Source organism: Podarcis liolepis (assembly GCF_965112155.1).
Source record: "Podarcis liolepis genome assembly, chromosome: 13".
Lineage (NCBI taxonomy): Eukaryota > Metazoa > Chordata > Lepidosauria > Squamata > Lacertidae > Podarcis > Podarcis liolepis.
In genome coordinates, this window is record NC_139573.1 from 2311262 (window position 1) to 2328000 (window position 16739).

At 49.8% G+C, this 16739-nt stretch overlaps 1 protein-coding gene and 2 long non-coding RNA genes across 9 annotated transcripts in view; 1 reads left to right on the forward strand and 2 right to left on the reverse strand.

Annotated features, from left to right (window-relative positions):
- GIGYF1 (GRB10 interacting GYF protein 1) overlaps positions 1–5324 on the forward strand; it is a 49343-nt gene extending 44019 nt beyond the window's left edge. For all 7 annotated transcript variants that reach the window (XM_083472510.1, XM_083472514.1, XM_083472509.1 and 4 more), the window contains exons 26-28: positions 512–675; positions 2515–2653; positions 4423–5324. In XM_083472510.1, the coding sequence (XP_083328636.1) occupies positions 512–675; positions 2515–2653; positions 4423–4475 (356 nt within the window). In that variant the 3' untranslated portion in view covers positions 4476–5324. The remainder of the gene's footprint in view (positions 1–511; positions 676–2514; positions 2654–4422) is intronic.
- Positions 4526–6980, reverse strand: LOC310692250. Its single transcript, XR_014518677.1, has 2 exons — positions 5911–6980; positions 4526–5863 (listed from the first exon to the last, which is right to left on the reverse strand). It is a non-coding gene; the product is annotated as an uncharacterized lncRNA (long non-coding RNA).
- Positions 6981–8288: 1308 nt separating this feature from the next.
- Positions 8289–11840, reverse strand: LOC310692269. Its single transcript, XR_014518699.1, has 2 exons — positions 11720–11840; positions 8289–11379 (listed from the first exon to the last, which is right to left on the reverse strand). It is a non-coding gene; the product is annotated as an uncharacterized lncRNA (long non-coding RNA).
- Positions 11841–16739: the final 4899 nt, after the last annotated feature.

Consider the following 16739-nt stretch of genomic DNA (forward strand, 5'->3'; position numbering starts at 1 on the left):
GCATGTATACAGTCCTTGGATTACAGCCACTTCAGGTTGCATTTTTGGGGGTTGCGGACTGCCGAAACCCGGAAGTACGAGTCACTTCCAGGTTTCAGCGGCCGCGCATGCGCAGGAGTGCTAAATCGCACTTTGCACATGCGCAGAAGCGCCGAATCACAACCCGGCATGTGCAGATGCAGGTTGCGAATGCAGCGGGTTGCGAACGTGCATCGCGCACGGATCACGTGTGCAACCCGAGCATCCACTGTACATAGAGAAACGCAAAGAAATAAAAGCCAAGACTCTTCCCCCTTGTTCTGCCCCCCTGACCCAGACAGAGGCCTTGCTGTCTTCTGTTGGGAATCGTTTGTCGCTGTGACCCGGGAGGGAGGGTTGATATTTTCTCCCTCTCTTTCCACGCATCTGTGTAGGGATTACCCTGCAATAGGATGTGGCAATATCCTGTTTCTCCTCTTCTCTCTTCCGCCATCCTCTCCCCCCCACCCCCCAAAACACCACCCCAACCCAGTCCCCACTGTGGTGGCCTTCCTGAAGGAGGTGGAGTCCCCCTACGACGTCCACGACTGCATCCGCTCCTACCTGGGAGACACGGTGGAAGCCAAAGAGTTCGCGAAGCAGTTCCTGGAGCGCCGTGCCAAGCAGAGAGCCAGCCAGCAGCGCCAGCAGCAGCAGGTGAGCGGCCCTCGGTTGCGGGAACCGGCCATCGATCTCCCGCCCCCAGGTGTCAACATATGCTGAAGAGGGCAAGGGAAGTCCAATCCGGGTCACGTTTGACTTGAGAACACACAGCTCCCCAAGAAACAGCAAGGTTTGGTAGGGTGGCCATATTTTGAAGAGCAATAAACTGGACACATCTGCCGACTTCTGCTTACCTACAGATCACTGACGACACTCGTTTTAAATACCGTATTTTTCACTCCATAAGACGCACCCTTTTCTTCCTAAAAAGTAAGGGGAAATGTCTGTGCGTCTTATGGAGCAAATGCGTGGTCCCTGGAGCCAAATTGCCCAGGGGCAAAAAGCAGATCATGCTGCTTCTTTTTTGAAAAAGGGAAGTGGGTGTTGAAACAAAGCCGCTGGTCGTTTGCAGGGAGAGAGATAAGGGACGCTAGAGATAAAGGAGGCTGCCGGGGGGGGGGGAGGTAAAAGCCCAAGGATCCTCAGGATTTCTGCATTGGGTCACCCCAAATTCACCATCAGATCACATAGCATGTCCGTGGCTGCAGCCTGCACCAAAAAAAACGAGCCTGGGGCTGCAATGGTGCCAAAACCTGGTTACAAAGCATGGATCCACATGGATCCTCAGGATTTTTGCCATAGCGTGAATCACAAAAATCATACATCCACTGTTTCATTCGGAATATTTTTTTTCTAGTTTTCCTCCTCTAAAAACGAGGTTCGTCTTATGGTCAGGTGCATCTTATAGAGCGAAAAATACAGTATATAGGCTACAGAATCTCTGATTTATTGCTAGTAGCTAGTTAGCTCTCGCCCTCCCAGGCACCTTCTCCTCCAAGATTTTGTAGCTGAGCCAGAGTCCTTTTAGTTCGGCCACAAGAGAAGGGATTTGTACAGTAGGTGGGGAGTTTCAGATGCTGCTCTGTTGTGATTCTCTGCTGCAGACTAGCTTAGCCGGGCGCCGTAGATGTGAGTCACTAGGAGAAAAAAAATTGGGTTACTGTAAACAAAAAAACCAAGCAGAAAAACCCAGACATTTTGCCAGATTTTAAAAATCCGCCCAGACCGAAATTTTAATCCTGAAAAAGAGGTTGTGTCCTGTGAGGAGCAAAAGGAAGTGAGCCTCGTCAAGTACTCAATTTTATATAGTAAAGGGACCCCTGACCATTAGGTCCAGCCGTGGCCGACTCTGTGGTTGCGGCGCTCATCTTGCTTTAGTGGCCGAGGGAGCCAGCATACAGCTTCTGGGTCATGTGGCCAGCAGGACTAAGCCGCTTCTGGCGAACCAGAGCAGCGCACGGAAACGCCGTTTACCTTCCCGCTGGAGTGGTACCTATTTATCTACTTGCACTTTGATGTGCTTTCAAACTGCTAGGTTGGCAGGAGCAGAGACTAAGCAACGGGAGCTCACCCTGTCGCGGGGATTCGAACCACCGACCTTCTGATCGGCATGTCCTATGCTCTGTGGTTTAACCCACAGTGCCAGCCACGTCCCTCAATTTTGTGTGTGTTTGTATGTATGTGTGTATGCATGTATGTATTTTAAAATCATTGGCTGCCAGCTCGGCTGATAGGGTGCCCCAGTGGTCTGGCTCTCGCCTGCCTGCACTGAAGCCTGTCAATTACTCCTCACTCCTTCACCCGAAGATCATCGGGTGGTTCACAACGTAAGAACGCAAAATGCACAATAAAAACAGAAGCGGAAACAAAAGCCCCTCCTACGAATGCCGTTAAAAGGACATGGAGTGTTAAATCAGGCGAGGGCCTGGCTTCGCGCCCTGGGCGTTTTTGTCCGGTCTCCCTTCAAGCCATGCCCTTTTGTGTTCCTCGCAGGAAGCCTGGCTGTCCTCCAGCAGCCTGCAGTCCCTCTTCCAGTCCAACCACAGCCCCAAGGCCCCGTCCTTCGAGAACAGCCAAGCCGCCAAGATCAAGAGGCGCCCGATGATGCTTCACGCGGACCCCAGCATCCTGGGTGAGAGGCCTGGCGGGGGGCGAGCCCTGGGCCTCCGGGGGTGGAGGGAAAGGGGGGCTGGGACTGGGGCTCCTGTGGGGTACCAGAACGGGAGCCGGGTAGTGGGAACCATGGCTGTCAACTTTCAGATTTGAAAACAAGGGATCAGCAGCCTCACCTGTCCCGGGGACAGTCTGCGGGATATCTAACAATCCGGGATAGCTGCGGGAAACGGCGCTGGAATAAGAGAATTTCCCGCAAAAAGAGGGAAGGTTGACCGCTGTGGTGGGAACCCACTTCCCCCTCCAAACCCCCACCCGAAGGGAGGGTCCCTAAAACTCCCACCCCAGGGTCCTTAACCCATTTTTGTCTGGAGTCCCTTGCCTGCTCCAGTTCTGTTGCCTTAATTCCTGTAGGGCTGCGGTTTCCAGCATGGGGCAAACACCCCATAGGGGGGCAATTTGGAAGCTTGTTTAGACTATGGTTACCAGATTTTTTTCAGTGAATCCGGGGACACTTTTTTTTTTTTGAAGTTGAGTAGCAACAGGGAGTCAGTACAGTGGTACCTCGGGTTAAGTACTTAATTCGTTCCAGAGGTCCGTACTTAACCTGAAACTGTGAAGCACCACGAATGGGGCCTCCCGCTGCCGCCGGAGCACGATTTCTGTTCTCATCCTGAAGCAAAGTTCTTAACCTGAAGCACTATTTCTGGGTTAGCGGCGTCTAAAACCTGAAGCGTCTGTAACCCAAAGTACCACTGTAGTGGGGATGATGAGGCAAAAGACCCTTGGGCCAAGCACACATGAATATTGTATAAAGGTGCAAAGCCCTACTTTGACACCCTGTGAAACATAAATCCGCAGTTTTTTTTAAAAAAAACGGGCAACGGCACGCAGTCCTGTGACTCCCAAGCCTTCCCCGATCTCCTGCCCCCTTTGTTTTGACAGATCAGGGGAGGCTCTGGAGTGACGGGCGGGCAGCCGTTGCCCAGGAGGGGCCAGTCTGGTAGCGCAGTTGGCTCTGGCTCGCTTCAGGAGCTGCTCGCTGTCATGGCGCCGGGAAAATGGCGGGCGCCACGGCAGCGAGCATCTCCTGAAGCTAGCCAAAGCCAACTTCGCTTCCGGGCTGCTGAGGCTGCCACTGCCACGTTTCCCGGGGACAGATTTGCAAATCTGGGGACGTCTGGTAACCCTAGTTTAGGCCAAGTTGGTGGCCTTTTAGGCTTCCTCCACGTGAATAGGAGTTCACTTTTTGAATAACAAGAATCACTGTATTTTCCTGTGCATAAGACTATACAGTCATACCTCGGGTTACAGCCGCTTGAGGTTGCGGACTGCTGGAAACCAGAAGTACCGGAACGGGTTTCTTCCGGGTTCCGACAGTCGTGCGTGCAGAGATGTGGCTTGCGAACGCTGTGGGTTGCGAATGTGCACCCACACAGATCACCTTCGCAACCCGAGCGTCCGCTGAATTCCCCCCCAAATGTTTTAAGTTTTAAATTGGGGCTCGTCTTATTATTTATTTCTTAATTCTGGGCTCAGAAAACAGGGGTCGTCTTACATATGGGGGCATCTTACACACGGAAAAATACGGTGTATGTCACCGTGGCCCCAGGATTTTAGAGATGCTGCGGTGGGGCATGGCGCCAGAAAGGTTCGAACCACTGCTATGGGTTTCCAGGACGGAAAGGGGAGGGAGTGGTTGGGGGGCGGAAGGATGAGTCAGATAGATTTCGGGTGGGGGGGGGCGCTGTCCTCGTTCCTGACTGGTTCCCCTTCTTCCCCTTCCAGGTTACGCTCTTCACGGCTCCTCGAGCGAGCTGGAAACGGTGGAGGACTACTGACTCACAGCAATAGGAATATCTCTTCGTTTTCATCTCTCTGTGTCTATATCTCTTCTCTCTCTCTCTCTCTCTCTGTATCTCTGCCGCTGCTGCCTTGATCTAACCAATTTCAGTTTCGGCTGAATGTGCACTGCAAGAGAGGCGGCCAGGTGCCCCCATCCCAATCATCACCCCCCCTTCCCCTCCTGGACCGGAGGTCGGAAGTCGTGGGGAGGGAGCGGTCAGTGGCGGCAACGGTCAGTTGGACACCGGCCAGGAGGAGGATGTTAAGCACTTCTTTCCTTACGAGAAAAAAAAACAAAAAAACAAAAATAAGCACCTTAACGAACAAAAAACTTTTTTTTTTTAAATGCCGATGCACTTTATCTAAGAAAAGAAAAAAGAACTTTTTTTTACAGCAACTTGTTCAAAAGGAAAAAGGAAAAAAAGAGGAAAAAAAAATTTTTTTTTCAATCGCAGAAGATTTTTTTTTCTATATACATATATATAAAGAAAATCGTTAAAAAACCTACAAAAATTTTTATCTTTGAGAAGAAAACACTTATTTTTCACACGGGGATAAGTTTTCAGAAAACAAAAAAAACGTGAATGGCAATTTCACAAAAGGCTTGATATAAAAAAGATTTATAAGACAAAAAAAAGGAAAACTTGAAGAAATGCACTTAGAAAAAAAAAGGAACTGTGTTTTTTTTTACCATTGTTTGGATAACTATATATATATAAATATAAATATATACATTTGTGTAAATACTGTTCAGACTTGCCCCGCACAGTATATATATTTTCTCTTACGAAGAGGCCATTTTTTATAAGACTTTTTTCTTCTGTTGTTGTTCTTGTCGTCATTTTTTTTAAATAAGAAAATTGCACAAATGCCTACCCTCCCCCCCCTGGACATTACAATTCTATCTGTGTTTTTTTTTGTGTGGATTGTTTTTTTTTTATAATCAAAGGGAAAAAAGGAGGAGGGGGGGAAAAAAAGAGAACTTTGCAAAAAGAGTAATTTTACACTAACGTCGAAGCAGGTTTGCTCGTACCAGAAGCTGCTTTTGCTCTGCAAACCCGGCCCCAAGAATTCCTGTCGGCTCCGGACGAAACCTTCTGGCTTCATCCAAGGAATCCCGCAAAGCGAAGAGCCTTCGTTTTTCTCAAAAGCCGCCTTTTTCGAAATCTCCCCACCTGCGAATTACCGTAGAAACCTTTTCTTTCCTGCGTGCTGCAGAAGGCGACGTGTTTTTCCCCCCGGCGACTGTTTTGCATGTCTGCATGAGACGCACTTTTTTTTTCCATTCAGAGATATAAGGAGAGGAAGGGAAAAACTCCGAAGGGAGAATTTGGGGGCGCATTGTGAGTCTTCTGGGGTTTTTGTGCATTTTGTTTTTTTTAACCTTCCCTACCCTCCTTTCCCACCCCAATTTCTTCCCTTTTTTTTAACGTGTACACAGTTGAGAATCAAATCGTTATTGAAAGTGTTGTCCCCCCCCCCCCTTCGTTGTTTTGCGGAGAAAAAGACCTGAGTTTATTTACTGACGTCAGGAACTCTCTCCCCCTGGTGCACTCAGAGCAGAATTGAATGTACTGCATCCTCGGGCGACAATTTCGAAGCTGCAGAACCACGTTTATTCCCCCCCCCCCAACCCCAAAAGCTGCCTGTTACAAGATGGTGTTTCAAGAGCAACAAAGCGCTGTTTGTAAAGGGGGGGGCGGCGAATGTGCTTCCTTCTTAAAATCTCACTTTAAAACAAGGAAGCCACCGCCAAGGTCTTATTCGCGGTCTCCCACTCTCGGGAGAACCGGCGTTTTTAAGACTAAACTCTTCCCCCCTTCCACACACACACACGCACCCCACATTTAGGGAGCTGACAATTTGGGGTGTGGTTTTCCTGTGCATATGTAGCTGTGGTTGTGCTTGTGTGTGTGTGTGTGTGTATATATATATATATATATATATATATATATATATATATATATATAGTATATTTACAGATGATAACCTTTTATATCTATATATATATATATATAATGTTGCTTGAACAGAGATTTTCGTGAGCTCGCAAGGAACTTAATTTTTTGTTCTGTTTACAACCCTTCCCACACGGGTGGGGGGTGTCGCTGGGTGCACACAAGGTACTACTTGGAGGTCAGAACCCCGAGAAGTGGCGGGGGCAGCCAGGGGTCATAGGAAAGCAATTTCCCTGCTCCCCCCCTTCTTAAGCCCCCCACCCACCCAACCTCTCTTTATAACCTCCCTCTCACGGAGACTCACAGGTTGAGGCCGCAGGGAGACCCTCATCGTCTTCCGCACCTCGCTGGTAAACGTGTGTGTCGTTCCAAAAGCCCACCTGCTCTTGTTATTTTGGGGGGGGGTTATTGTTGCGAACGCCCCTGGCCCAAGGGTGCCTCTCGCTCGGTCGCGCCAAGGTCTCGGAGGAGCTCTTGCCTGGTGCCATTGGCTCCTCCTCTCTGTGGCATTGTGCGTTATTTTTTAAGGCAGTGTGTGTGTGTGTGTGTGTGTGTGTGTGTGTGTGTGTAGAAAGGGGGGGGGGAGAAATCCTTTAAACGAACACAGCTTTCGAGCCGCGACGCAAGCGACAAAAAATACACACACCCCCTCGGGAAACAGTCCCACGCTCATGACCAAAACGCTGGAATGCCCATCGTCGTTTTTTTGTTTTCAATCTTCTGATGTTCCGTATTTTATGTTTGCGCGAGACCACAAACTCGGAAGGATCGATATTGTGTGTGTGTGTGTGTGTGTGTGTGTATGTGTGTGAGTGTGGTGTTTTGATTACCCCCCCCCCCTTTAAAATACTGTGATGTTTTTTAATGGTTCCTGTGTTACAAGGCAGGAGGACGAGGTGATGGCTTGGAGAGGTCCGGTCCTCCCTCTCCGCCTCTCTCAAAGTAGGATGGAAGAAGGCTGCTCGTTTTTTCAGGGTGGAGGGGGGATCGGACACCCCCCCCCAGTGTCTCTGCCCCACTCGCATTTACCTTCTGGTCAGTATTCATCTGTGGAGGAGGAGAGACCCCACCCCAGGCGCCACAAATCGAAGGCCACCTCCTTCTCCTCTTCCTCCTCTTCCTCCTCTTCTGTGACTCCAAAAGCTGTTTCCCCCTTTGGCGGCAGTGGGACAGGACGGGGGTCCACAGTGGGTCAGGCCTCCTCCTGAGTAGACGTCCTCTTTGGAGTGTGTGTGTCGGGGGGGGGGCGGGTTTCCCAAGGTGGCCAACTTTGGCATTATTCCTCCACCTCTCCAACGAGAGTGGCACCCGTCCGTCTCTCCTACCGAACGGTCGATGAGCTACGGAGACGGCATCTCTCGCGTCCGAAGACTTGGTACCATTTCACCCTCTCCTCATTTTATTTTATTTTTGCCCTGGGGGGGGGGGAGCGGAGAAGGATATTGCCTCAAGAATGTATTTTAGGAAAGCTGCTTCCTTTGCCAATCAAGGGCTGTTATCTCGTCGTCAGACCCTCGTATCAATCGCTCGCTTGCAAAACGGGGGGCTTTGTTGCGTGGGTGTTGGGGGGGGGTCTTTTCCCTTCCCGCGCCGTCCTGCCATATAATTTTGCGTGTGTCCTGTTGGGATATTCCTCCCCCCCCTTTTCTTTGTTCCATTTGCACCGAAACCTCGGGACGGGGTTGTGAACTGTAATAATCCTAAGACTTCTCTGTTCCTTCGCGCATTTCTTTTTTATCAAGGTACGGGCAAAGTTTACAAAAAACAACAACAACTGGCTTTGTGGCAGTGGGAGACTCCTCAGCCCTGACCTGTAATCCGGGGGGGGGGGGTCCTTTGTTGTTTGTTGGAGGGGAGGTCTCAAGAGTAGAATGACAGAGACGCAGCCCCTTCCTCTCTTGACTGGAGGAAACGCCCGCCCAGCTCTGTGGAATAATATTATTATTTTTCCCCAGTCTGTGAGAAGAGTGCGAGAGACTGTGAGTGAAACGGGATGCGCTCCCCGTCCGCGAAAGCGACCGGCGGATTTGCCGCCCCCCCTCGCCCCCCCACCTCGTAAGCATCTTCAATTGCATAAACGCTTGATTTCTCCCACACGCAGAACCTGTTTTGTGCGCGCATGCATTTGTGCGCAGACTTTTGCCTTATCAGTTTATAAAGGGGGGGGGGGAAATGACCTTCAACCACCTGTTGGTCTTGGGGGGGTGTTTGTGTGTGTGTGTTGTTCTCCCAGTATTATCAATGGGTGTTTTTTCTTTAAAAAAAAATATTAAAAACCCCGAGCAATAAGGAGATTAAAAAAAAAGAAGAATTGTAGCACATGAAGAAGCTGGGGAAAGGTTTTAATTCCAGCTGTTAATTGGGACGGTGGAGGGGGGGGCTATTTGTGCTTAGGAGGGGGGCTCCAAACCCCTTCTTCCCCCCTGCCCCAAATTTACGTGGGGCTTTTGTTGCTGTGTTTCGAGAGGAAATCCACCAAATGTGAAGATGGTAGAAAGGGGTTGGGGGCCGGGGGGGTGCAACCCCACAGCCGCCACTACAGTGGGACTCCTCTTCCTCCGCCTTTGCCCCCCCCCCCGGAGGAAAGAGTCCAATTTCTGATGCCAGTTTCGCTCTACATAAGACAATGTTTTGGGTTTTTTGTGTGTTTGTGAGACACAAGTACTTCCTTCCTTAGTCGTAGCAGCAGCAGCATCAATGCCTTTCTTTAACTGATATATATATATATATTTGTGTGTATTTTGGTCTTGGGGGGGGCAACCATTTGGAATGTGACTATGAATGTAAAAATTGCTGGGTTCAACCTCTCCTGGCTGCCAGTGTGGGAGGGTTATGTGTTGAGGTTTTTTCTTTTATTGGTATGTGTGTTTGCTTTGGGGGAACTTGGTTTTAATTTTTTCCACTTTACCGGGTGCCAGAAGGGACGCCAGAGTCCCGCACGTTTGGGGGGGGGGAGGGAATGGATCGCTTTGCAACGTCGGCCGCTGGGACGGGGGAAGACAGAAAGAGACCGAGGGATGCTCTGCCTTTGGCCATTTTTGGGGAAGATCTCAGAAAAGAGCGTCTCCTCCCCTTTCTTCCGCGGCGTCCCAAACTCTCGCCGTTCCCAAAATTAGCGAAAAGCTTTGCGGGGTTGTTGTTTTTCCGTTGTTGCGTTTTTTCCGATGCCTTAAATTGTACAAATTGACTTGCTTCTGGGGAGGGGCGAGAATTCTGGCGGCGGCGACCTCTTTTTGTTCCGGTGGGTGGTTGTGCTTCGATCGGGGAGTGTGTGTGTATGTGTGTGTGCATAATTATAATTTTTTTGTCTCAGAGCCTCTTGAGCCAACCAAAGGGGTGTTATAACTTGTGCCAGCTCCGAGCGGCGCGAGGGTTTGGGGAGGGGGTGCTGCGAAGCCGGAAAAGAGCCGTCGCCCGGACGCCTGGGTCCCCCGCAGGCGGTTTACCGCTCGGCACAGGGGCCGGCGGGAGACGAGCGATGGGGCTCGCCTGCTTCTACGTTGGCAGAAGGCGGACAGTCGGGGTGGCAGTGGATCTGTGCAACCTTCCCACCCTCCTCTGGACTCCTGGGTGCGAATCCTGCTCGACTCTTGTTTTTCATGCTTCTAGCCCTCATCAGCCAAGGGTTGGCTAGAAGCCCATCTACCTCGCCCCTGCTGCTGCTGCTGCTGCCGTCGGCGCGGAGAAGAGACCCCCCTTCTCCCCCCAAGTATTACACGAAACTGTGATGGGGCGTACTTGGCCTCCCAGCTCCTACTGAGAGTGGAAACATGTTTACAGACTCGAGCTTTTTTCCGATTTGTTTTGTTGTGTGTGTGTGTATTTCCCCCCCGCCTCCGGTGCGAAATCGGCACGGACTTGAAACTCCGAGAGATGGGGGAATCCCCCCCCCCCGAACTTTGTGGTTCGCTGAATGTTAAGGGCGGTCGCCGCCCGAGGACTTAACTTCTTCACTGGAGGGGCAAGCTTCTCTCTCGGCCAGCTGCCCGCAGGACTCCTGGGTTCCTCTGCCGCCTCTGCAAAGAGAGCGTCCCCCCCCACCCGTGGGGCGTCGGACGGAGCCACGGCAGCCGAGGAAGACGATTACTAAAGGAGTTAAAAGACTCTTTCCCCCACTACCCGACAACAAAAACGGACTTCTTTTTGTAGCTTCTGACCCCCCCAGGTGCAAAACGTGGCGGGGGGGTGAACGCTTCCACCCCTCTTGTTTCAAGTGGGGGGGGTGGAGGCAGGACTGTTAAGCTTCTATTCCTGGGCCTTAAGTTTGGGGGGGTTCTCTTTGCTGTACATAATTGCCAGCCCCCCCCCATTTTTGTTATGCTCCTCTCTCCTCTGGAAAAAGACGTAGGAACTGTCTGGCTTTTCAATTAGGGGTTATATGTATAAATATTCATGGGTGTTAAAAGATGCCAAATCCCCTTCGCCCCCGCCCCTTTCTGTACAATATCCCCCCCCCCCAAAATGCATCTTTTGTAAATAACAAAAGTTTTTCTCTTTCACCCTGCAAAGTTTGCAAGGAAATAAAAGCTTAGATGGTTGTGGAACCGGCTGCTGACTTCCTAGATTTGGACGGCGCTCCTTCCAGGTTGGCCCAGCGATCCGATGCCCTCGTCCCTCTTCAGTCCACGGCGGGGCCTTTCGTTTCGTCATTTTTGTCCATCCCGCGCCGTTCGATTGTTAAAAAGGCCTCGGAGTGGTTTGCAAAAAACAAAACCATCCCTGAAAAGATTACCAGCCACGGTTCAAAACATGCAATTCGTTAAAATTCTTAAAGCGGGTTAAAATTCACACTGACCTAAGCGTCTGGGGAGGCTTCTCTAAATCTTTTGTGCTTTTAGCAGGCCTCCAAAAAGCTTACAGCGAAGGGGTCTGCTTGATATCAGTAGGCAGAGAGTTCCAAAGTGCGCAGGCCACACGAAACCATAATGCAGTGTTTTTCGACCTTTTTTGGGCAAAGGCACACTTGTTTCATGAAAAAAATCACGAGGCACACCACCACTGTGTGCGGAGAGGGAGATATCAGAGCCCCGCTGCTCTCTATGGGGAATCGGATGAGAGCGGACCGCCTGTCCGCTCTCATCCGATCTGATCCCCACCCAGGATGGATGGAAAATAGGGTGGACACAGTCCAGCGCCCGCCTAGTGGGTGAAAATTTGACTTTTTAAAAAATCTTTCGAATTTTTCAATTTTTCCCACGGCACACCAGGCAACATCTCGCGGCACACTAGTGTGCCGCGGAACACTGGTTGAAAAACACTGCCATAATGGAGTTTCTGTGTACGTCGCCACACCTCCCATTGCCCCAGGGTCTTGTAAGCCAGGGCTGATGGGATTTGTAGTCCGAAGCACACCCCAAGGGCACCGGGCTGGCGAGGGCTCTTGGGCCCCGCCATGAGGCAGGATGAGGCTCCTGCCTCAGGCGACGAGTGCTGAAGGGCAGGGCAAGTGGTGGGCAGCTGGTAGTAGGAATTATTATTATTATTTATACCCCGCCCATCTGGCTGGGCTTCCCCAGCCACTCTGGGCGGCTTCCAAGAGAATATTAAAATACAATAATCTATTAAACACTAAAAGCTTCCCTAAACAGGGCTGCCTTCAGATGTCTTCTAGGAGTCTGGTAGTTGTTGTTCTCTTTGACATTGGTGGGAGGGCGTTCCACAGGGCAGGCGCCACCACCGAGAAGGCCCTTTGTCTGGTTCCCTGTAGCTTGGCTTCTCGCAGGGAGGGAACCGCCAGAAGGCCCTCGGAGCTGGACCTCAGTGTCTGGGAAGAACGATGGGGTTGGAGACGCTCCTTCAGGTATCCTGGGCCTTTGAGGCCGTTTAGGGCTTTCAAGGTCAGCACCAACACTTTGAATTGTGCTCCGAAATGTCCTGGGAGGCAATGCAGATCTCAGGACTGGTGTTATGTGGTCTTGGCGGCCGCTCCCAGTCCCCAGTCTGGCTGCCACATTCTGGATTAGTTGTAGTTTCCGAGTCACCTTCAAAGGTAGCCCCACGTAGAGCGCATGGCAGTAGTCCAAGCGAGAGATAACCAGAGCATGCACCACTCTGGCCAGACAGTCTGCTGTTAGGGGAGCATGTGGTACCCCATTAAGCAGACCCTTGGCCTCGGGCGCAGTGGAGCCCCTGCCCCATGGCAAAGAGCGAGCCATCTGCCAGCCTGGTTGCTTTGCACGTGAGATGGTGGAAGGCTCATAGAATTGCAGAGTTGGAAGGGACCTTGAGAGTCAATCTAGTCCAGCCCCAGCTGTGCAGGAATACTGCCCATAGCCATGCCCCCTTCTGGTTAACAGCCAAATGCACACTGTGTGTCTGTGTTTTTTTTTAAAGACCTATAGTGCAAATTACCTGCTTTGGCAAGCAAACGTGAACCAAAGATGCGCTGTCAGTAATTTCACTTGCAGGCCTTCTTATAAGGAAGAAACCTGTTTTATTTTTGGGGTGAATATTAGGAACAAAACAAGGCTGTTCTTACTACGGTGCCCTTTATCAGTTCTGCTAAATTGGCTGCGCTGGAACTGGGAAATGCGTTGGCACCGGCACGCCTGGTGCTTTGGGGGTCTTTTCAGGCTAAGAATGAAAGGGGGGCTTTTAGAGACAGTGAAAATGCAATACCCCATCTCATCTCATCCTTCGCTTCAGGCAGCAAAATGTCTTGGGCCCGGCTCTTCTCTTTCCACCAAATGAACGTGAGGTGGGTGGACAGACTTTGTAGAATCTATTCACTCTGCACGTATACATTGCCAGGATTTGCCCATTATCCCTCTCCCCCCCCTCTTAAATTTTCTATTTATTTACTTTTACAAATTTATGATATTCTGGTTCAAGGGAGTTCTGCAACCACATCCATTCCAAGTGCAATTGCAATAATAGATTTGCGCAAAAGCGTTTGTTGTAGCATTCAAATTTTGCTTTCCCCTTTTCCTAATGATCCCTAACCTGGAATTTGCAATTTGCATATCATTGTTTTCATCCTGCTAACCCCCCACAAGCCCAATATCATTTCCCTAAGTCAGTCACTGCCAGCTGCAGATCTTCTCAATCAAAACACATCACTTTATCCAACGGCTTTCCCTGCTTTAATTCCCATCCATCTTTTGGGGGGGGGGGGGCGTTGAATGTTCCTAACGCATTTTACAATGTATATAAAACAGAACAACTGTAACAGATCAAAAACAGCTGTTCTTGCTAATCGGTTGAGTATCCTTCCATCATTGGCCCGTCCAGATTTAAGTGGGAGTTTATGGTAGACAAATATCACATCCAATTTGCAGGGGATTAAATAGTGTACAGGATAGCAAGAAGTGCGGCAAACCTTTTAAATTAGATGTCTTGAAAGCTTTTGATTCTCCAAACTGGTCTTTTTTTTTTTTAACTGAAGTATCAGAATGGTTTCTCTTTAGATTTAGGAGGTTCTTAAAAACTCTTTGCTAGTTGTATCGGGAAAGAACAGCCAGCATTGGACTAAAATGCCTTTGAAAATGGCATTCTTAAAATTAACTTTGCAAGGCTGTCCTCTCATCGCTGCCTTTTGCTCTTGTGACGGAGGATTCAGACATTAAGGGTTATGAAATTGCTGGTGCACAACATAAAACTGGTTTACTTGCAGATGTTCACTCCCTTGATTTCAGAACCAGTTTCATCCGCTGCCGAGATGAAACATATAATAATAATTTATCATTTATACCCTGGTGTTTTATTAATTCAGACATCTATCGGGATTCTCAAATGACTAAACCCATTTATAAACTTAGCACCTAAAACCCACTTGCAAAAACTTGGCTTTTCTTTTTGAAACAAAATTGAGAAGTGTTAGCAAACTTTGCCGCCTCTGGACTATTTATGAACTAGTCCCAAAAGCAACTCTTAGTCTGGTGGGAGGAAACCCCCCCCCTTAATATCCCTCTGTTGTGAGATCTATCCATTTATTCCTCTCTGTTCCTTAACCAGTTATTTAAGGGGCCCTCTCTTATCCGGGACGCGGGTGGCGCTGTGGGTTAAACCACAGAGCCTAGGACTTGCTGATCAGAAGGTTGCAAAAGCACCGAATTGCAACCTGCGCATATGCAGACGCAACGTTGCGGGTTGCGAACGTGCCTCCCACACGGATCATGTTTGCAACCCGAGCGTCCACTGTATTATTAAAAGGGACGCGGGTGGCGCTGTGGTCTAAACCACTGAGCCCATTCTGTTACTTCTGGGTCGCCATGGCGCACAACCCGAAAACACTCAACCTGAAGCATATTTAACCAGAGGTATGACAGTCTTGTGGGAGTCTGTTCCACTGTCAAATAGCTCTTGCCACCGGGAAGTTCTTCCTGTTCAATCGGAACCTCGTCGTCACCTGAAGCCATGGATTCGAGTCCTACCTTCTGGATCAGGAGAAAACAAGCCTGCTCCCTCTTCCTTTTAGATATTTGAAGGTGTCGCTCGTGTATCTCCTCTGTCCTGGGCTAAACATGCCCATGATGGGCAAATGTCCAGGCAGAGTTTAAGAGCAGCAATCTCCCCTCCTGCCGTTTCCAGCAAGCGAAATTCAGAAGCATCACTGCCTCCCCAGCTGCGGAGGCAGAGCTTAATCATCGTGGCCAATAGCCATCGATAAGACAAATTTATGGAGGAAAGCCTCTTTTCAAGCCATTCAAGTGGGAGGGAGTTCCATGGTTTAACACTGCCGCGCGAAGGACTTGTTTGTCCTGAACCTCCCAACATCCAGCTTCATCGGCTAGTGCTACGAAGGGCGAAAACCTTTTCCTCTTATCATAGAATCTTAGAATTGGAAGGTACCCCAAGGGTCATCTAGTCCAACCCCTTGTAATGCAGGAATCTCAGCTAAAGCGTCCATGACTGGCAGCCATCCAACCTCTGTTTAAAAACCTCCAAGGAAGGTTAATCCACCACCTCTCGTGGGAGTCTCTTCCACTGCTGGACAGAAAGTTTTTTCCAAATGTTCAGTCCAGGCATAGGCAAAGTTGGCCCTCCAGCTGTTTTGGGACTACAACTCCCATCATCCCTAGCTAGCAGGGCCAGTGGTCAGGGATGATGGGAGTTGTAGTCCCAAAACATCTGGCGGGCCGAGTTTGCCTATGCCTGGTTTAGTCAGAATCTCCTTTCTTGCAACTTGAAGCCACGGGTTCGAGTCCTACCCTCCAGAGCAGGAGAAAACAAGCTTGCTCCCTCCTCCATGTGGCAGCCCTTGAGATATTTGAATACGGCTTTTCATATCTCTCTTTCCAGGCTAAACATCCCCAACTCCCTCAACCGTTCCTCACAATGCTTGGTTTCCAGACCCTTGCTTTCCAGATCTCTGCACGCTTTCCAGCTTGTCCACATCCTTCTTAAACCGGGGCACCCAGAACTGGACACAGGACTTCCAAGTGTGGCTCAACAAAGGCAAAATAGAATGGTTCTATGACTTGCCTTGATCTGGACCCTAGACTTCTGTTGATTCAGTCTAGAATAGGTAAAGGGACCCCTGACCAATAGGTCCAGTCGTGGCCGACTCGGGGGTTGCGGCGCTCATCTCGCTTTGCAGGCCAAGGGAGCCGGCGTACAGCTTCCGGGTCATGTGGCCAGCAGGACTAAGCCGCTTCTGGCGAACCAGAGCAGCGCACGGAAATGCCGTTTACCTTCCCTCCAGAGTGGTACCTATTTATCTACTTGCACTTTTGACATGCTTTGTAACTGCTAGGTTGGCAGGTGCAGGGACCGAGCAACTGGAGCTCACCCCGTTGCAGGGATTCGAACCGCTGACCTTCTGATCGGCAAGCCCTAGGCTCTGTGGTTTAACCCACAGTGCCACCCGCGTACAGCAGCCTAGAATAGTGTTAGCTTTTTTTGCTGCTGCATCACACTATTGACTTGTGTTAAGCTTCCAGTTTACTAAGACCCCTCGATCCTTTTCACATTTACGGTTAGCAAGCCAAATGTCTCTCATCTTATATTTGTGCAGCTGGCTATTCCTGCCAAAGTGCAGAACCTGACATTTCTCCCTTCTGCAATTCATTTTGTTAGATTTGCCCCAGTTCTCCAATCTGGTTAAATTCATTGTGAATCCCAAATCTATCTTCAGTGGCATTGGCTACCCCTCCCCATTTATCGTCATCTGCAAATTTGATGAGCATCCCCTCAATTCCTTCGTCCAAATCATTTATAAAGACGTTAAACGACAACATGCCCAGGACAGAACCCTACTTGTCACTTTTTCCCAGGATGACGAGGAAACATTCATGAGTCGTCTTTGGGTTTGGTCAGTCAACCAGCTACAAATCCCCCTAACAGTTACCTCGTTGCAACCAC